The sequence below is a fragment of the Pyrgilauda ruficollis genome, unplaced genomic scaffold (genome assembly GCF_017590135.1).
Source record: "Pyrgilauda ruficollis isolate IOZ18807 unplaced genomic scaffold, ASM1759013v1 scaffold56, whole genome shotgun sequence".
Lineage (NCBI taxonomy): Eukaryota > Metazoa > Chordata > Aves > Passeriformes > Passeridae > Pyrgilauda > Pyrgilauda ruficollis.
In genome coordinates this window covers 1,988,534-2,008,075 of record NW_024527266.1, presented here as the reverse complement: position 1 = coordinate 2,008,075, position 19,542 = coordinate 1,988,534, and the positions used below count along the sequence as shown (strand labels likewise).

Genomic DNA, 19,542 nt, shown 5'->3' with positions numbered 1-19,542 from the left:
ACCCATCACTACAGCTCTGCAGGGGCCATGGCAGAAAAACAGCCAGGACACACGCTGCTGCCTCAGACCTGTGCTAACCCTGCTCTGAGAGCACTCCTGATGCTGCAAGCTCGTGAGGAGGGCAGGATGCTCTCTAACAGACACCGGTGGTCTTGAGAACTTTGGTTTCTAGGGGAGGATGTGGCTGCTATTCCCACATCCAATTACTCTTCTTCCTGGAGATGATCCCCTCCATGGAGCAGCAACATCCTTCTCTTATTTTTCCATGCAGGGAGCACAGTGAGGACAGAAGGTGCCCTTTTTTTTTTTTTTCCCCTAAGGGGAAACAAAGGGGCCCCTTTTGCCCCAGCGTTGCTTGCTCCAAGAAACACTGCAAGGTGCTTGGCACATGCAAAAACATGGGGCAATAAAATCACTAGAATGAGACCTATCCTGGCCTATTCTTTGGAAGTCTAGGCCAGCCTTCTCTTCCATCTAGCCCTCCACAAAGGCCATCCCTAACCAAAAAAATTGGGGAATGAAGAGCAGCAGGCTGCTTCTCTAACTTGCAGCCAGTCTTTCCCATGCCACCACCACCCAGCCCCTCCAGACTTCCAACTCCACAGCCACATAAGAAGTGCACCATGTGCCTCTCAAAACCCAGCAGCAGAGGGATGTTGTTGAACCCCCAGGTGCTGCAGGGGGCCCAGCCCTCCTGTGGCAGCTGCCAGACTGAGTGCACACACCACAGCCCAGTGGGATCCCTTGGTTTTCCCTCTAGGAGGAGGCAGTGCCACAAGCAGGGCCACAGTTTGGCATCCTCAAGGCTCTGGTACCCTCTGCTGGCCCTGAACATTTCTGTTGCTATTGAAATATCTCTTGAGGTTTTTCAGCCTGAAAGCAGACACAGGCACCAGCCTGTCCACATGTGCAGCAGCTGTGCTCACCCAACACTCTGCTGTCTTCAGAGGCCCCCACCACTGTTCTCACAGCCAAGGTGGCCCCAGGCTGCTGAGAGCAGGGACCCACCAGCACCATACATCTTTGTGAGAACACTGAAGAGAGCCAGTACTGATTTGCTAGAAGTAACAAAAATCTGCCAAGTTTTTAAGTGCAAGGTTGTGCTGCAAATGCAGAAGGGTGAGTAGCTGCACAAGGGCACCCTGGGGCAGTGTCCAGGAGAGGCTCCTGGTGTGTGGGACAGTCTACCCCAAGACCATTGGCATAAAGGAGGAGGTGGCAGGGACTACTTGGAGGACAGCACATAGCTCATGGGAATTATCCTTCATCTCCATCCTCACTGGAGCAAGCAGGGAACTCTGCCCATGCCTCAAGCAAGACTTTCACACAGCCCTTTAACACTGCAGGCTAAAGGGTGTCCCTGCTGCAGCCCTGGAAGAGAGCAAAGATGGATTAGCAAAGAGCAGGGATCAAAGAGCAAATAATTTCCTTCACTGCCACTGGCTGAGGGGGAAGAAAGCAGCAGACTGCACACAGGGAGTGGTAAAGTGCCTCCTGTACTGCTGAGCCCAACTGGATAGCTTGTGCCAACAGGCTTTGTGCCTTAATAGACAAACCCTGAGTGAGAAATGAGTTTCTGCCTTCAGGGCTGCTGGTGCTGCCCATGAGGCTGGAGCCTGAGTGAGAGCAAGTGCATAAGGGAGGGCAGGCAGGAGGGACACCTTTCTATCCAAAATCCTGCACCCCCTTCAAAGGAGGAAGGGGATCCATCCCCTCTGCCCCTCAGGGGCAAAGATTCCAAGCTACCAATATATCAGGTTTTATTTTAATACAAACTAAAAGCTTTTGGAGTTCAAAGAAACATGGACGTGACACAGCAACAGAGCACAAAAGGGACGCCCTGACCACACAAACCCTGGTTCAAGATGGAGGCCTGGGGCTTTTTGGGTCTCCAAGGAAAAGCTTTCAGGAGCAGGCCCCAGCTCCCAGGGGCACTCTGCCTGCTCCTGGGCAGGTGTCAAGCAGCAGCAGTTCCCTCCTGGAGCCTGGGACAGGGAGGTCACTTGATGCGGTACAGGACCTTGCGCTGCATGCGGTGCTGGATCTCCCCCCGCCGCATCATCAGCTGCAGCACCTTGTAGATGGCATGTTCTGGATACTTCTGCAAAAGGGGAGAGGAGCAGGGGACAATGAGCCAGCACGGAATAGCCGACAGGAGCTCAGCAGGAACCTGCAACCTCTGCTAAAGCCTGGCTAAGACTCTCTAAAAGAAGCAAGCCCAATAGCCCAAGACACTGATGCTTCCTTCCCCTGCCTTAGGTCTGACTGCAGCCAGTGACACAAATCAAACAGTTCTGGTTTCAAGGGTAGGACCCCAACCCAGAGCCCCAAACCCCCGGCCCTCAGAGCTTTTGCAGAAACTTGCCTCAGTCTCCTTAAACTCTGCAATCACATTGTACACCATTCCCTACAAACAACTTCTAAAGCATGACCAAAAGGCTCGCCAGTCCACTCTTGAGGAAGGGGTTTCACGGCCCCAGCAGCAGCCTGGGGTCCCTGGTTTCACAGCCAAGCCCTCCATGGAGTCCTGACCCACCTGCCGCATGAAGTCCTGGACGATGCTGTGCTCCGACACCTGGGAGCCGATGGCGAAGCGGCGCTTGAGCTGCTTCTCAATGCGGGACAGCATCTCTTGGTCCTCCTGTGTCGTGAAGCCTTCTGCCCCTGCAGGGAGACACTGTGTGAGCTCTCTGTGCCGCCCAGCTGTCACTCTCCAGGACACAATGCCCATCTCCTTTGCCTCCCACCACACCTGCACAGCTTACAGACTGTAGGGAACCCATGAACAACTCCATCATCAAAGGCTGTGGAGCTCCAACCACAGAACTGAATGTGCACCTGACTGCTGGAGCTTTCTTCAAACCCTTTGTTCCATGCTGCTACCCAAGGAAACATTGTCTTCACCCCCACAGAAAAAGATCTTAGAGGATGAATAGGTTTAGGGAACCGCGTCCAGCACCAAAATCTGCCCTTGGGACCACAAGAGGCCTGAGCAGCACAGGAGATGCTCAGTGTCATCTGCCTTTGCCCTCCCTGTGAGGCACAGCCCCACAGCCACGATGGCCCCTTGCTGCCAAAAGCATGGCTTTGCCTTTGCTCAGGAAGGAGGTCCAGCACCTGCCCCTGACAGCCAGGTCCTGAGAGAGGAGCTCGTCTCTCCCTGCCCTGAGCAACCAGGTCCAGCATGTCTCTCCTACCCCCAGCACAGAATATCTCCTCCTCACCTGACAGGTTGCCCGACATGGCCGCATCGAGCGTGGACACGTGGAAGAGCCGCAAGGCCTCCTCAACATCTGTCTCGGTGGCAAAGGGCTGAAGCCTCATCTTCGCCAAGGACTCGGCAATGCGCACAATGGCCTCCAGCTGCCTGCAGCCAGAGACATTCCTTGCTTTCTGAGCTGCTTCAAGGGTGTTTTCTTCCCCCTGACTCCTGCCATCCCCCACCCATCCCACTCCATGCACCTCCTGTCCCCTGCCACAGCACTTGCAGGGCTCAGGGCCACACCCTCACACCCCAGCCCCTTCCTGGATCAGCCCAGTAATACAGCCCTAATCCCAGAGGTTTTGGGGGGCGAGGAGGGGGTGCTGCGCACCGGACAGTGATGGGGATGCTGGAGCGGCGGTCACTCTCCTGCTCGTGCTGGCGGGTGCCGCTGCGCATCAGGATGTAGCGGTTCTTCAGCTTCTCCGCCGCCCCTGCTGACAGCCGGGGGCCACACTTCCTGCAAGGGGGGACAGGAGCTGGAGGCAGCGCCACTGGGGAGGGTCCCCTGGGCACCCCTCCCATCCTCGGGTGCTGCAGCACCACTGAGAGCTCCTCTTGCACCCTTTTTTCGAGGCAGGAGTTAAGAGAAAGGGCACCCAGAGTGCCGGGTGGTTTGCCCTTCACCACTGCCTTCCACTGCCCAGATACCGCCAAAGAAATGCCCATCACTCACGTCCGACAGAAGGAGATGAGCTTCTTCAGCTTGTTCAGCTCGATCTCGCCCTCCACGGCCTGGGTCTGCGTCAAGGCACTCACGTGTAAGGCCATCACGTGCTTGGCCAGTGTCTGGGAAAGCAGAAGGCAGTCAGAGAGCAGGAACGCCCCTGCCTCCTCCTCCTCCCAAAGAAAGGGGCACCGTGAGTCCCAGCGGCACCCACGCGGCTCAACCCACCATGTCTCGCTCCTCATTGTGCTCATCCTTAACAATGAAGATCATGTCAAATCGGGACAGGATGGTGGGCATAAAATCAATGTTCTCCTCGCCCTTGGTCTCATCCCAGCGCCCAAAGACAGAGTTGGCAGCTGCCAGAACCGAGCAGCGGGAGTTGAGTGTGGTTGTGATTCCTGCCTGTGGGTAAAGGCAAAAAAAAGGATGGTGTCAAGACCACCTCCATGTCACAGCAGGTGATTCAGTGAAAGGTTGAAAGCCATTTTCAAGGACTCATTGTCAATCACTTGCATTTAAAAAAGCCCCATAAGTAGCACCCGGTTGCTCTGTAATGGTGGGGCCAGACCCACGTGTCCTTCTGGAAGGGGACTGGCTTCAGCTGAGACTTGACCACTGAGTAATTTCATTTAAAACCTCTTGTCAAGGGCAGAGGCAGAGGAGATCTCACCCCAGATTTGTGATCTGAGACAAACACTGGGCAGACAGGGTTGAGTCCTCCTGGGCAGCCCTGGCACAAAGCAATGGGTTTGCAGGTGCAGCCTGACAGCCACCAGCAAGGAGAAGCCATGAAATTCAGGCTGCCCAAAGCCTCCAGGCAGGGCAGACTGGTCTCAGACCAGCGACACCAGCAACCATCAATACCACTGCCTGGGCTCTAAAATGGGCAGTTCTGGCAAAAGATGTGTGACTGCTGGTTGCTGGGCTCTCAGATTCCCACCTCAGGGCAGCATGCTCAATCCACAGCTCACCTTGGCAATGGAGATGGTCTGCTGCTCCATCGCCTCATGGATGGCCACACGGTCATCCTCCCGCATCTTCGCATCCCAGGTGAGAGAAACCAGGCAAGGAGAAAAAGTCACCATCAGTCACCTCTGCCAGACCTCTGCTACACACTTACTGAGTGACCCCCAACATAAAGGTCTGTGAGGGCAGACTGAATTCCCTTGCAACCCCATCCCCCTGACCTTCCCTGAAAGGAAGTGAGGGAGTCTCAGAGGAGTTGCCCTTCCTCCTGCAGCTCTGGGCTCTGCTGGGACAAGCTGGTATCCCAAGGGCTCTCCTTCCCACTCCCACACAGGCAGCCCCACAAGTACCTTGTCGAACTCATCGATGCACACCACTCCTCCGTCTGCCAGCACCATGGCTCCTCCCTCCATGAAGAAATTCCTGGAGACAGGGTCACGGATCACTGAGGCTGTCAAGCCAGCAGCGCTGCTGCCTTTTCCTGAGGTGTACACCTAGTGGCACGTGGAATAAGGAAAGGGACAGTACATCAGCTGCAGCAGCACCCAAGAGCCCACCGCTCCAGCAGAGAGACAAAACATCCCTGGCACCACAAAATCCAGAGCTCCTGGGGGAAGAACCTCCAGGAAAAGCCCTCAGCACATGTAAAAAGCAGACATGCTGGGTAAAGAACAGGGCTATTGCCTCATCCCAAGCCTCAGACTAAGCAGCTGTGACACACCACAGGGCATGCAGACACAAACACAGATATTAAGTACAGAAGAGGGAGTGATTCATTGTTTGGTGGGCTACTGCATTAGCTTTGTTTGCCCCTGGAGGGAACAATACAGTCAGAGGCTGAGTTTAATAGAGACTACAAAAAAACACAGCTGAAAACATAATTCTGTGCCTGGGCTCAAGCTGGAGGTCCGTGCCTGAGATGCAGTCAACTTAATTTGTCCTGACCAGCCAGCCCCTCTGCTGATCAAGTCTCAACAATAAACAATGCCACCAGGCATGTCTTTGGAGATCTGCAAACACCCTGGCTCACAGCATAATAAAAGGCATGACCTTCTTCCCCTTCCCTCCCTCACTCCCCATCCCTTCTAGGCTAGTACTGAAATGGCAGTTCACGCCTCAGCCAGCAAGTCTGCCTGTGGATGCGCAGGCAGGTGTCTGCCATGACCACGGTCTTGTCTCTGGGGCTAGACCAGGAGCAGAAGAGAGGAAAGGGTGCACTATTAAGTGGGCACCTCAAGCCACGTACCCCAATGGGCGAACACTTCTCAACAAACTTCAGCAGCTGGGATTTGGCCGTGCCAGGGTCGCCCAGCATCAGCAAGTTGATGTCCCCTCTGCGGGTCAGGCCATCCGGGAGCCTGGAGTGATGGGGTTGGGAAGAAGAGAGGGAGGAGAGATGGTGAGCCTTTATTTTGATAACAAAACACTCACTTTGGTAACAAAGGCTGACTCTTCCCCACCTCTTGCGGGAGCCTCCAAACAAGAGGCAGGCGATGGCCTTCTTGATGTCAGTGCTGCCGTAGATGGAGGGCGCGATGCTCTTGGCAATGGTCTCGTAGATGTTGGGCATGGCAGCAAGGCGACGAAGTTCCTCCTCTTCTTGAGGCGTCACCGAGCCACTGAAGCTATGTCCTGGACAGGGATGAGGGGAATAATGCAACAGAGAACAAATGGAGGTTTTAAAGGAAATTGTATCACTCCCCCGACACGCACTACTACCAAAATTCCCTCTTGAAAATCAGGCCAAGTGCCAACAGGTGGGAAGGGTGGAGACGGAAAGCATCTGCTAACCCAGCAAGGCAGGCTCTGTCCTTAGAGGCTGATAAGAAAAAGCAAGGATCTTGGGCAAAGCGGCCCTGCAGGAACCAGAGGGAGAATTACAGTCAGGACCATCTTTTAAATACAATCTTAACCATGGACTTCAGCTGGGATACTCAGGGATGGCTTAGCAGATTCTCACTTAAACACCCTGAAGGACTCAGGCTGAGACCTCCTCATTTAATATGACTGAGAAAAAGCCTTACAGGACATGACTACAGAGAGCCCAGGGCAAGTCAGTCCCGGAAATGGCTTGAACCTTCTGTTACATAAACAGCAGAGAAGGACGAAGGCTGTGATTTCAAACAGTTCTTGCTGAGGGATCACCTTGTTCAGGAACAGGGAGGGGATTGTCAACACCAGCTACCAACAACACCAGGCTACCAACACAGACCAAATGCACACCAAAAGCAGCCCTCACCTGAGCCCTCCGTGTCCACCTGGATGCCCACCACGCGGATGTACGCGCTCCGGATGCCCACCCCCACATTGTAACGGCTTTTGTTCTTGCTCTGCGCAGATTTCTTGATGGAGTAGATCCCCATGATAGTGACTCTGTTCCCTGGGACAACTTTGTCACACAGGTACCTAAGAGGAGATGGGAAAGCAGAGGATGGTGGTGGGAAATGCTGGCAGCAGCCACAGGCAGCAGGGGCGGGGCGGGAAGGCAGTGTCAGTACCTGTCGCAGTAGAGCTGCAAGTGCCGGGGCATCTCCCCGTGTGGCACGGCATCTGGAGACTCCTGCAGTTTCAGAACCTGGAAATCCACGCACTTGCACTTATCTGGCATGATAAAATAAGGGTCCAGAGGGCACCTTGGGCGGCCAGCTTGTTCTCTGTGCAGAGAGATCGATCAGGGGAGGCTGTTAGCACTGAAGAGGCACCCCCTGGAGCGCTCCTGTGGCGGGGACAGCAGCGACAGCAAGGGGCAGCTGCCCCTTCCAAGCAGTGCCACATCAGCAGCTAAGGGCAGACACACGGGGCAGACCAAAGGCCAGCAAGCCCTCTGTCTTGTCTTCTACAGGTGCCAAATGTGTACATGAGAACAAGCCAGAGGCAGGGTGACACTTGTCTGAGCACTCTCCCTGCCTCCCACCCCTCCCCTGCTAGCTCTAAGCAGGGAAGGTAATTCATTAATTACACAGAAGGCAGTAGCACAGACTCAGTGACACGGCAGGGCGTTTTTCTTTACAACCTCATGCACGAAGCAAATGTTAAGTGGTTTCTGGTGAGAAAGCAATTAGCAATGTCACAAGGCTGACATCCACCTCCCAGTCTCTCAAGCCATATCTGCCTAGCTAGATTACAAGCTCTCTGAGACACAGAGCAGCTCCATGTCCTGCTGCTGTCTCAGAGTGACACGACTGATGCCTGACTCCATGCAGGGCCTTCAGGTAGGGCAATACCACAGTAGAGGCACTCATGCAGTCAGGGATCAGGAGCGAGGTGCTGTACAGACCACACACAAGAGTGATCCCTAGCCCAAACCCCTCTCAAGCTGCATTAGAGTTCAGGTGCAGAAAATAAATACTGGCAGGTATGAGCCCACAGACACAACCCACCAGGATCGGCTGCCTCAAGAGCTGCAGCACAATGGCAGTCTAATGCTCACAGTTCTCAGAGGCACCAGGAGGTGTAAAGCAGTACAAAAAGCTTAGTAGAAAAGCATCCCTAAGGAATGCAACACAAAACAGCCCCCTCAGGAGTGGGAATGTGGAAGCAAGGAGTTTGTTTGGAAAAGAGGAGAGCAACTTAACAAAGCATTATGGGACAGGAAGCTGGAGGCAGGAATGAACCTTTAAGTACAAGAGGCGAAACTCCCTATGAAAGAAAAAAACTCCCTGTACACGGTGTCACTCAACACTGCAAGCAGCACTGACCACGCAGGGTCACAACCAGCATGACCACAGAGGGACAGCTAGAACTTGCCCGCCAGAACTGCCCACTGGCAGCACACAGGGTGGAGGCAGAGCAGCGCAGATGCTGCTGCCTTGTGGAACAGGCAGCAGATTCTGCAATGCATGGGGCGCAGCAGGAGCAGGGAATGCAGTCTTTTCTCGCCCTCCAGGCTGCTGGTGCATGCCCGTGTCAGGCCTTACGTGTTGCATTTCCTGGGCAGAGCGTAGCCCTCCAGGCCCGGGCGCACGGCGATGTTGCTGATGGTGTTGCGGCAGCTGCGGCACTGGATGGTGATTCTGGTGGCTTTGGCTCTCACGGGGGTTGCTGCAATTACAATCCCAGGGATCTTCACCAGGTGGGACATCTGGTCAGACTGAAAAGGGAAAGGCGAAGAGAAGGTGAGAAAAACATCAATGGAAGATGGATGGGAAACAACAAAGCATGAGAGCGAAGGACAGAACACTCTGTGCGGAGCACCACTAACAGCAGTGATGTCCCTGCAGCAGGACCCAGCAGTAACAGCCCTTGGCAGTCAGATTTCACCTGCAGAGTAACGCTGCTTTTAAATTAGTGAGTGACCTGTGTCCTGAGCCATGTGACCAGGTCCCAAAAGCTCCCCTGCAATCACACCCACATGCTTCACCTCACCTTCAGGCTGCGGATGTTGGCTGCGTTGGCATCCGACCTCAGCATCACTTGGATGTCTTGGAGAGCCTCCTCCCCTGAGGGACGAGGACGAGTGACCTCATCTGCAACTTCTTTTGCTGCTTCTTCCAACTAGAGAGGGAACAATGGGCTATCAGTGGGTCTGTTACAGCAGAACATCAGAGATGCTCTTGTGACAATATTCTAGGTTGCCAGCCTCCATCCTTACCAGCTGCAGGTGCTCTGTTGGTTGCTTGTACAAATAGTCTGCGAGATCTTCATCAAAGCTGGCCAAGTCTTCCATCTCCACCTCCACCCAGTACTGCCCCAGGTTGTAATGCCGCTTGAGCTCATCCCTGGAAGGCAGGAAGTGGCAAAGGTTTGCAGGGCAGAAAGTACCAGTCACCCACAGCGGCCTTAGAACAAGCAGGGATCAGAAAAGGCAGGCTCTGCAGGGAGTCCTTGGTTTGGAAAGCAAGCAGGGAAAATCAGGTGAGTTCCAGGGGAAGCACAGGGCAAGCTGGGCAATCTTTCACCCAAGCCCACTTTGAAAGGTGACATAAGACCAGGGACACCAGTGCTGCAGTGGCAATGTAAAGTATTTACTGGAAATGAGAAAATTTCTACATAGGATAAAAACTATACATAAGATGTGGTTTAAAACAAAGGAAATAACAACAGAACAGACAACATTTTCCTTAAAAATGCCAGGATTAATGAAACTCAGGGGTGAAAGACTGTTCTAACCCGTGATTATGATGTATCTCCATGTTTTCTCAACACTGTGTCTCCAAACTGCATAAGCAAAGGGTGGCCGATGGAACTTCAGAGAGTTGGAAGGCATACGTGGAGAGTGGTGCACTGATTTAATGGATACAGACAATTCTCCAAACCAGAAAGCACTACAGCTTCAAAGACAGCCCTTGAATCTCAGAACTAAGTGCAAGCCTGGCAGTGTGGATCCCTCTATCGCTACCTTTTCCACTGGCTGGCTGCCTAAAAATTTGTTAGAACACCAGACCTCTGCTTTTCTATCGGGTTAAATACAAGCATCTCTTAATACTGAGCTCTTTGTGGCCTACGAGAAGAGACAAAGCAGCTTTTGTGTTTGTGGGGAGTGCGCTGCAGGAGGGAGGTTAAGAGCAGATTGGACGTGCAGGTGGGGGTGGGCAAGGCTCAGAAGGAGAAAAGGGGCCACAGCAGCACCTGTATTTGAAAGTGAAGCCCGTCCGGTCCGTGCCCACCCGGTACTGCCGCAGGAACTCCTTGAACCGCTTCTGCAGCTGCGACTTCCGAACCTGCCCCTCGTCCACGGGCGCGTCTCCCCCAAAACTGTCGCTGTAGTAAATGCCGGGGTCGTCGAAGCCGGACATCGCGGCTGCTGCTCCACTGCGGGGCGAGAGCGCTGCGTCAGCCCCGGCCGCCTCCTGCCCGCCCGCACCCATCGCCCGCGGGATCGCCCCCGCCGAGTGCCCCGCACCGCGCCCCACGCACGGGCCGCGCTATTTCCCCGCAGTGCCCCAGGGACAACCCGATCCCCATCCCCATCCCCATCCCCATCCCCATCCCCATCCCCATCCCCACCCCCTGCCGCTCCGCACCTCGCTCGCGGCCGGAACCCGCTCCCAACTTTTTCGCGGCAAAAGCGGCGCGCGGCGGAAACCAAACCGGCTCAGGGCGCGCGCTCCGATTGGCCCGCCCGCCGCGCGCCGCCGCCGATTGGGCCGCAGCCGCCCTCCCGCCCCGCCCCGAGAGGGAGCGCGCGGCGCCGCTGCCGCCTCTGATTGGCCGGGGCGCTCCGCCCCCTGCCCCCCCCAGCGGTGTGGCGCGAAATCTGGGAGCGAAGGGCGGGGGCAGGCGAAATGGCGGGCGGGCCGCACCATTGCGGCGGGGCGCGGAGGGGGAGCGGGTGATACCATTGCGGGCGGAATAACGTGAGTTAATTACTGCTGTAGGCTCCTGGGACAGCTGGGGCCCGTCATTGCTCCAGGCCCTCAGGACACGAGTCCTCCCGCATGCCTTCCTCCTGGCTGTTAGTGAATTTAGGGGGAAGGCTGGCAGGTGGCTGGGTGCGCATTTTGGCCCTTGCAAAGCGCGGTAATGCGCGCCCTCAGTGCAGAGTGAGCTGGGAGGCGCAGTGCGGGTGGCAGGGGAGGCCTCAGCTGCAGCCCCTGGGAAATAAAGAGGGTGTCGTTGCTGCAGAGAAACCAGATGTGCTCATAAAGATCATAGACAGGTACAAGCAAAGCCTTGGTCTCCATCTCTGCGCACTTGAGGCTCAGTCTGGAATCTTCTATGTGTGACAGCAATGGCTGTGGGACACCCACAGCACCATCTCGCTCCTGCCATGAGCAGGGACGGTGTGATACCAGTCAGAACCCACAATTTCCAACTTTGAGGTTGCAGTCGGGCTCTCTGAGGAGTGAAGGGCTGAGTGTGGTGCAGTGTTTCTGTGCTCATGGCATTTGTTTGTCTCTTAGGGATCTTAGCTTCCTGAGCATGTTTGAATGAACAAAATGGTTTAGTTGGGGTGGTTTAGAGTGACTCAATAGGTAGAACTTAATTCAAATCTGAATTAACAAGTTCTTGTATTTAAATAGCTATCAAGCCTCATATTCCTGCTCTTCGAACACCTATCTTTTTCGAGAATTAACTATTTTTTCTGGCAGGTGGATCCGAAGAGAGAACTGTTGAAGGGGGTTGGGGAAGGGATGCAGAGTAGAAAAGAGCCTGAGAATGATGACAGTCCGGTTTTCCCACTGCTCATTTCTCAGCAGGACCTGCCTTCCGATTCTTGTTCTTTGAGCAGGTTCGGTGCTGGCCATCAAAACAGATCAGTAGGAACATGTGTCTTTGGGATTAAGGTCACAGCCAGAACAGGCAGATCATGGAGACAGGTTGATCACAGAGGCTTTCTGGAGTAAAGAGAGGACTCTGAGGCGATAACACGGCAGTTTTGTCAGTACCTGCAGTGCCATACCGGAACCGCAGCCTCTCCTGTGTTGGGAGAGCTCCTGGAGCAGGCAGGGCCCGTGGCTGGACACAAACCCAGCCCTGCAGATGTGCCTCGGCAGAAGGCAAGGACAGCGAGCTGTGTGCGCGGGCTGCTCCGGCAGAGCCATGTGCTTGCGGTGCCTGTAGCAAGGCCACGTGCGTGCCGGGCCCTGGGAGTGAGCGGGTTGGTTTGCCACTCGGGCAAGGGCTGTGGCTGTGTGCTTCATGACTGCCTCCACCAAAACCTAGGGTGCCTTTAACTTTTGGGTAGTGAAAACACACTTGGCAGTTCTGGCTCACGCTGAAGCTCTTGCAAAGGCAGCCTGGTAACGCAGCCCTTTGCTGGCAGTTCAGGGAGAGCTTCCTGGTTTTGGCCAGCTGAGGGTCCCATCCCCTTTTGCTTGCAATAGAATAGCAACCAGCTCTTGTGTACCACTTCCACCCCTTAAAAATACTTTGCACACTCACTGAATTTCATGCTGTTTCTAGAAATAGAGAGCTCTATGTAGGAGCCGAAGGAACCTGCCCCAGCTTATAACAGGTTATTGTTAGCGCTGAGTGGGAGCAGAGTCTGCCTCTGATGATAGCTCCCACTTCTGTCTATTGTCATGTCTGTGCAGGCAGCAGCTCCAAAAGACATAAAGACCAGGAGGAAGAAAGACACCTCCTTTTTCCCTGGGTAAGGCTTTAATAATAGGAAACACCAGGCCTGAAGACTTTACATTGAAATTTATTATGTGTATAAATTATACAACCAGACAAGAATGACACTGTATGTCCAACAACTGTCTTTTGTTTTTCAAAGACAAAAATAACGGGAAAAAGAAATAACAAAGACCTACTAGTGTCATGTAAAACTGTCTGTAACCCGTGGGAGCCACGTGGCTCTGCAGAGAAAGTGATCACAGTATTATCTAACAGTATAAAAAAACTGAGCAAACAGAGCTCCAAGGAGCTCCGTCTTTCTGAGGAAAGACAGATGCCAAAGCTGTGTTTCTGATCCTGTAGGGTTTTTGTAGGCACTCTGTAAAGCAATGGCAATTCTTGGCCATTGTTTTTAGCCTTTTGCACCCTTGTTTTTTGATGATAAAGTTAATCTCTGAGAAGAGCTCACGCCAAGCACAGGAGAAACTGCCTGAACCCCCTTACAGCACTCTTTGATTTCTGGGGAGAAAAGTCTCCTTGTATTAGTGGCGGAACCAAGATCACAGTACCCAGTCAGGGGTAATTTCTCTCACAAGGACTGGGAAGGTGGATTAGTTCAGGGTGAGGGGAGTCACAAAGAGAAGGTGAAGGTCCTGCATTTTCACATGGCAAACAAGCCCACGGCGACTGTCATGGCGAGGAAGCTGAGCGCCACGATCCACCGCACCAGGGACGTGGTGGGTGGCGTGTCTGTCTTCCTCATCTTTGTCCTCTCACTTTCCTTCCCAGCTGCTGGACCTAGATCAAATAGGGAAAAAAAGCAAATAAAGACAAGTGAGAAGAGGTTGTGGCAAGAAGTTGTGCAAGAGCAGCTGCTAGCTGCTCTTTCTCCCCAGTGCCAGAGCACACCCTGCTGGAGTCGCCCAGGGAAGAAGAAGAAAGCCCAGAGCTCAGCTGGGAGAAACAGTGGCAGCAGGTTCTGCTCTCCCAGTGGAGAGGGGAAGCAGCAGACTTGGTCTGGGAATCACAAAGGCCCACAGCCCCTCTGCCTGTAGCTGACTACCAGCTCTTCCCTTGTCTCTTTACAGGCTTACACGTGCACTGCCCAGCTCCAAACCCCTGATGTGTGCAGAAGACAGACAAGTACTGAAGCTAGAATTTTAAAGGGCATTTTGTGTCCTACTTCTCACTGATTTAATTCGTTAAACATCTAAAGACCTTGAACAGTCTTCAGCACTCCAAGCAATTTCTGCAGTACAACTTCAGGATGGGATTCCTCATCCAACACTAAATTTGTCTGAAAATCTTACTTGTAAGCATGTATTGGGAAAGGAATGGCAACGTTTCACAGGGAACTTTTAATGCCTTTCCCACAGAAGCTGCTTTAAGCTTCACTATCCAGAGATGCTTAAGGCAAGGTTTGCTTTTCATCTTTGCCATGGAAAAACTGTGGTCCAATCCAGGATGCTCTGAAAACAAATCTCCATTTTAGTTTCAGAATGGGTAGGCCATAAAGGGTTTTTTATTTGAATTGTGTGTCCTCATGGAAACCATTCTGCTCTGTAAACAATCTGAGCTCACTCAGGTACAAGCCTGACGATATTTCACCATCCAGAGCAGTGCTCACTGTAAACCCAGCACACGCTCTGGAGTGTTTTCAGCAAATACTTCTGGGAGACAGGAAATGATCAGAGGGAGATACAGTCCAAAAGGACAGGCTGCTGGATAGGACTGTGTCCAGAAGAACCTTCTGTCAGCATCACAGCACCACGGCCGATCTGCAGCACCCAAAATTGATGCCTTTGCTTCTGTGAACTCAAGGTCAGTTTTGCCTGTGGTGAATGAACCTTACATTTGTTAAAGCCCTAGAGGTGGAGAGAGAAGTCTCTTTTTGTAAAGCTTCCTCCCTGACACACTTTCTGAAGAGCCCACATGTGTTATCCTTGCTCTGTCATGTCTAGAGGAAGCTTTGCACACAGCAGTGCCTCTCCTTGCACTACCTGCTCATGGCTGGAGAAGAGATGGGGCAAGCACCTCATGCTTGTTTCCCAATGGCTTTTACAAACAAGGACAGAAGAAGGGAGGAGAAGGGAAGGAAGGAGCACTGTGAGGCACCTGCCCTCAGAAGTGTCTTACCGTGCTCATGTGATTTGTTGACGTTCCTCATGCGAAGCAGCTCTGCCTTTGGCTGCACAGGGTGACCATTCTCCTGGCCCTTGGACACCAGCTCCTGCAGCGCCTTGAACACCTGAGGAGAAGGAACACTGTCTCATTATGTGGCCTCCTCTTGTTCTTTCACTGGACCACCTGCCCCTTCCCCAGGCACTTCAGGAACCAGAGGAAGACACAAGACTTTAGTCTAAGTCTCCTGGCACATTTTGCATGGAACAAAAGTTGCCTGTGAGGTCAAAAGGATGTCTTCCAAACTCCTTGTTTACAGGTTCTCCCTGAAGCTTTCAGCTAAGGAGAAGGCTATTGCCCACCTTCTGATGGGAATGAAAGCAAGGAAACCTGTCACCTAGTCAGAGTGCACAGCAGACCTGTGTAACTTCACCACAGAGGCAGGACAGATACTATGTGGTAATCCCCACTCCAATATTAACCCTCATTCATATCTGAATAGTGGCACATGAAAGAGACTGGATTCAAACACTAAGGGAGGGAGAAGAGCTTTTCAGAGACCATTGTTTTATTTGGCTCCCAGGTTGGAGAAGCACAGCCATCCAACCCTGACCAGCTCACCCTGATCCACAACTTCTCATAAGCTGCCCAGTGGAAACACTGGCCTTGTATTTCCCCTGTAGCTATTTTCTTATTTGAGAGAGGATGTGGGCTGGCAGGGCTGGCTGGTTGTTACTCACCCGTATATTTAACAGGAATGCTTTCTTGGCCTCCTCCATGACTCTTTTCTTAGTGGCAAGGTCCATCTCGAGAGCATTCATGCGGGAGCGATAGAGCTGCTTGAACTTGGTGGCATTGGAGACCCCATCAAAGGTGAAGAAAGCCAGCCCTTCCCCAGTGCTGGGCAGCTGAAGGGCCTTCTGGGCAATTTTCTTCAGCACCTGCCCCCCAGACAGGTCTCCCAAATAGCGAGTGTAGGCATGGGCCACCAGGAGCTCTGGCTCGTTCTTGCCTATGTAGTGGAGCCTCTCGACATATTTCTGAGTAGCCTCAGGACATGGGATCTCTTCCCTCCAGTTTCTGCCATAGAAATACTTCAAGTCTTCCTCCAGGGCAGCTTTGCGGTGCAGCTCCGCCGGGAAATACACAGGGGCATAAACTGGATTGTTCTTGTTCCGTTCGATCTCTTCCTCCAGAGCAGAGTAGACAAAGTACAGGGATGCTGTAACCAGCTGGAAGAGAAGAAAGAGGATGAGCTATAGGTGCATCTGCTTGTCATTTTCAAGTCTGTGGGACAAATTGTACTAACAATAAAGGTACTCGTGGGCACACCCACTATGAGTCACAAACATCTGTGATGTTGCAGATTTCCCATGTGGAAAACAGTGCAAGGTACAGGGAGACACTGTTTAGCCCTTCCCTTCTGCTTGAGATAGCAATCAGGTGAGCCCTTTCCAGCAGGTATTGGTCTTGCTTGCTCTTAAAGTCACTGCCTTGCCTTCAAGTTAAAGTCTGGCAGTTTCATGTGATGTAAACTGGAGCCCTGTTTAAGCATTCCTGGTCTCTTCCCATTCCCTCAGTCAATAGAGAGGGTATTCCCAAAGGTATCCTTTCTGGTACATTGTTCAAATTTGAATGCTCCAAAATGTGGCTTCCCTCTATGGGGCCTTGTGAGATGATGACACACCCTGGTTATTTTTCAACATATTCATCCTGTCAGCATCCCACCATCCTGGGAACTGAGGCACCACCACTCTGCTCACTCAGGCACGCAAGTGGGGTTGCTTCCTCGGTTGCCCCAGGGAGACAAGATAAAAGGGATTGGAAGCACAGCCTGCCTCTGAAAGATGCCTTTGTGAAGGAGTGCTGTGACGCTGTGTTCTCCCCTCTATTTTGAAACCATTGTTATTGTTGTTTTTCCCAGCTTATGCGATACTTTCTTCTATCTGCCAGCTTTTCCACGTGATCTGAGACAATATAGCTGTGTTCCTCCCTTCCCCAGGCATTCTGTTTTCAGAGGCTGTTACACCTACACCACCTCTTTCTTACCCTGTGACCCTTTGTGGGCAGCAAATGGGAAAAGATGAAGGTGTTGCAGTAGAGGTGAGTCAGGTTTGGGTAGGGGGGATTATGCTGCTCACAGGAGAGAAAGCTGTTTGTTTTCTCACAAAGCAGCGAGCTCTGCAGTGAGAGAGTTCCTGTTTCAACCTTGCCCCACTGTGCCAGAAAACAGGACTTTGATAAGCACATGGGCAGTGACTGGTTGTGGAAACAAATATCCACCATCTGGGGAGTCACGTAGCAGGCCAGATATATAGGTCTGCCAAGAGAGTAAACAAAAACACTTTTTTAAACAGTAACCTGTTACCCACCTTACCGGAAAAGAAACAAAACATGGGAACATTGCCTTCCAAATTAAGCAAAAGTGTAGCTCAACTGATTGTTTTCAGAGGCAGGCAGTGATTTAATAAGAAACATGGCTTTTAAACACTTGTTAATTTTTAAAATCCATGTCTCGCCTGACAGCACGTAAAAATCATCTAAGAAACAAAGTTTTATTCCTGAAGGTCTTTTTACAGCTTGCCTGTCTCAAAGATCACTGCCTAACCAATGCCATGTTTCTTACAGCAGGAAGTCAGCGCCTGAGATTGAATTTATGCTTGGCTAAGTATTCTGAATGTCACCTGTCAGAAATAAGCAGTCTCCTTCCTACTTGTATGGATTTATTTGCCAAGGAACAATCTGACAACAAAGTAATTAAGCCACAGGTTGAATGAGTAGCTGTTATTTGCAAGTCCATGTGTCACTTCCTATAGCCTCTCAGGAATTTCTGTCCCAGGTGTTTGCTTTGGTTTTGCTCTTGGCTTTGTTATGTGGCTCAGATCCCAGGAATTGTATCTAGCCAGGTTAGGCTAATATATGGAAATGTTTCTCTTTTATCTTGAAAAAAAGCAACAGGCTCCTGCTTGTTAGCAGCAGACACAGATTGCTCAAACTCAGTCTGGTTTTGAGTTATTGTTCATGATCTCAGCTGTGGTATAACTCAAGTGACAATACAAAGTTCAGTGCCAGCAATGATCCCACATCCTCACTTTCTCACCATCCCATCATTATTTCTAGCTGCAGTTGTAAATCGAGAATTCTCCCTCTTTTGGGCATTTCAGCTGCTCAAGTATCTGAACACAGTTCTATCTGCATTAACTATGACTGGCAATAATAACATGCAGGCATTTATGAAGAAAGAGAAAAGCAATAGCATTAGTCCCATCAACCTCTTTGTCCTTTTTCTCCTGTTTCAGCTTGGCTGCCCATTGTGATACGCACAGTCCTTCCCCACCTTCTGCAAGAGGAGCCGGTAAGACCTCAGGGTGCAGAAATTTGATGTTTTTCATAGGAGATGCTGATACATCACGTCTCCATCCTCCTTACTTGTACTGGCCCCATCCTCCCCTCTTTAGTCCCCTCTCAGGCCATCTGATGTGACTGCTGAGGAAATCCCATCGCCAAGCAATGCTGCTGGGAAGTACCTTGAACTCCTGGAGTGACACCTGCCCCTTCTGGAAGTTCCTCATGAACGGTGTGTTCTCTGCCTGCTCGTGCACCTCCTTGGTAGCTTCCTTCAACAGTTCTGACAGGTCTGTGGACATCCTGGGGAAGAACAGTGAAGCAGGCATTAGTGCTGTCTCCTCTGACAAAACAGATCTTAGCTCTCTAAGACAAAAGGGGGAGTCTGGGATGGCAGAAGAAGGAGCAGAGCATTCCCCAGGAATGTGGATGGGACCCAGAGAGCGCCAGCTTTCCAAACAGTGTCCCGAGCAAGGAAGACTGACAGACTCCATGCAGAGGTGGAGGCAGCAGCACGCCTTTCCCTGCAGAGCAGGAACAGGAGCAGCATTCCTAAAAGCAAGGGGAGAAACACAACACTCCTCTGCCAAAAGGCTTCCCTCTCACTCCCGTCCCGCTCTCACCTTTCGGAGCTGTGTGCCTGGGAAGTTTCCATGTTTCTCCACGTCGTTTCACTCCTCTGCTTCCCTGCTGTTGCTCGTGCTTTCCGGCTCCCCTCAGCCCCCGGGACAGCGAAGCTGTGAGCTGGCCAGCCTGACTCCCGCATCCAGCTTTATACTGCCGGGCCACGTGAGCGGCGAGCCGCTGACCTCAGTGCGAGTGCGAACTTCTTGCAACACAGCAGCACTTCCCTCCCAGCCTGGCTGTCATCCTCTCCTGGCCCGCAGCCCCCGAGAACCAGAAGGAAGTCACCAGATGCATCTTGATAACTTAGCAAAAACAAGAGGATGTCCAGAAACTTCTCTTTTGAGGGGCCTGGCTCCGTAACCCTTTCAGTGCCTTGCCTGTGGCAGGCAGAGCCCGGCTACTGCCAGGGGTGCTCGTTGTCCTGGGACAGCGGGTTAGAGGAGGCAAGGAAGGTGGATGTACAGAGCTGATGTCTGGGGCACAGAGGGCAGCCTGCTCAGTCTGTGTGCCTTGCACCCTGCCTGGAGAGCTAATCCAGCCCTCACCCTGA

The 19,542-nt window shown here is 52.5% G+C and overlaps 2 protein-coding genes across 3 annotated transcripts; both read right to left on the bottom strand.

Moving 5' to 3' along the window:
* Window positions 1-1,760: 1,760 nt before the first annotated feature.
* MCM5 (minichromosome maintenance complex component 5) lies at window positions 1,761-10,942 on the bottom strand. Its single transcript, XM_041481501.1, has 17 exons — window positions 10,862-10,942; window positions 10,467-10,649; window positions 9,490-9,616; window positions 9,264-9,392; window positions 8,816-8,988; window positions 7,397-7,552; window positions 7,138-7,304; window positions 6,359-6,530; window positions 6,145-6,256; window positions 5,249-5,392; window positions 4,904-4,969; window positions 4,158-4,334; window positions 3,939-4,051; window positions 3,594-3,722; window positions 3,225-3,367; window positions 2,537-2,664; window positions 1,761-2,101 (listed from the first exon to the last, which is right to left on the bottom strand). Exons 2-17 carry the CDS (start codon window positions 10,631-10,633, stop codon window positions 2,000-2,002), a joined length of 2,205 nt encoding a protein of 734 aa, XP_041337435.1. The 5' UTR covers window positions 10,634-10,649; window positions 10,862-10,942; the 3' UTR covers window positions 1,761-1,999.
* Window positions 10,943-12,968: 2,026 nt separating this feature from the next.
* Window positions 12,969-19,147, bottom strand: HMOX1 (heme oxygenase 1). Of its 2 annotated transcripts, XM_041481448.1 has the most exons (5): window positions 18,989-19,147; window positions 18,548-18,668; window positions 15,761-16,252; window positions 15,036-15,147; window positions 12,969-13,697 (listed from the first exon to the last, which is right to left on the bottom strand). In XM_041481448.1, the coding sequence occupies exons 1-5, from the start codon at window positions 19,129-19,131 to the stop codon at window positions 13,561-13,563; spliced, it is 1,005 nt and encodes a 334-aa protein (XP_041337382.1). In that variant the 5' UTR covers window positions 19,132-19,147; the 3' UTR covers window positions 12,969-13,560. The 2 variants fall into 2 exon arrangements, with proteins under 2 accessions (XP_041337382.1, XP_041337381.1); XM_041481447.1 differs by lacking the exon at window positions 18,989-19,147 and having other exon boundaries at window positions 18,548-18,874.
* Window positions 19,148-19,542: the final 395 nt, after the last annotated feature.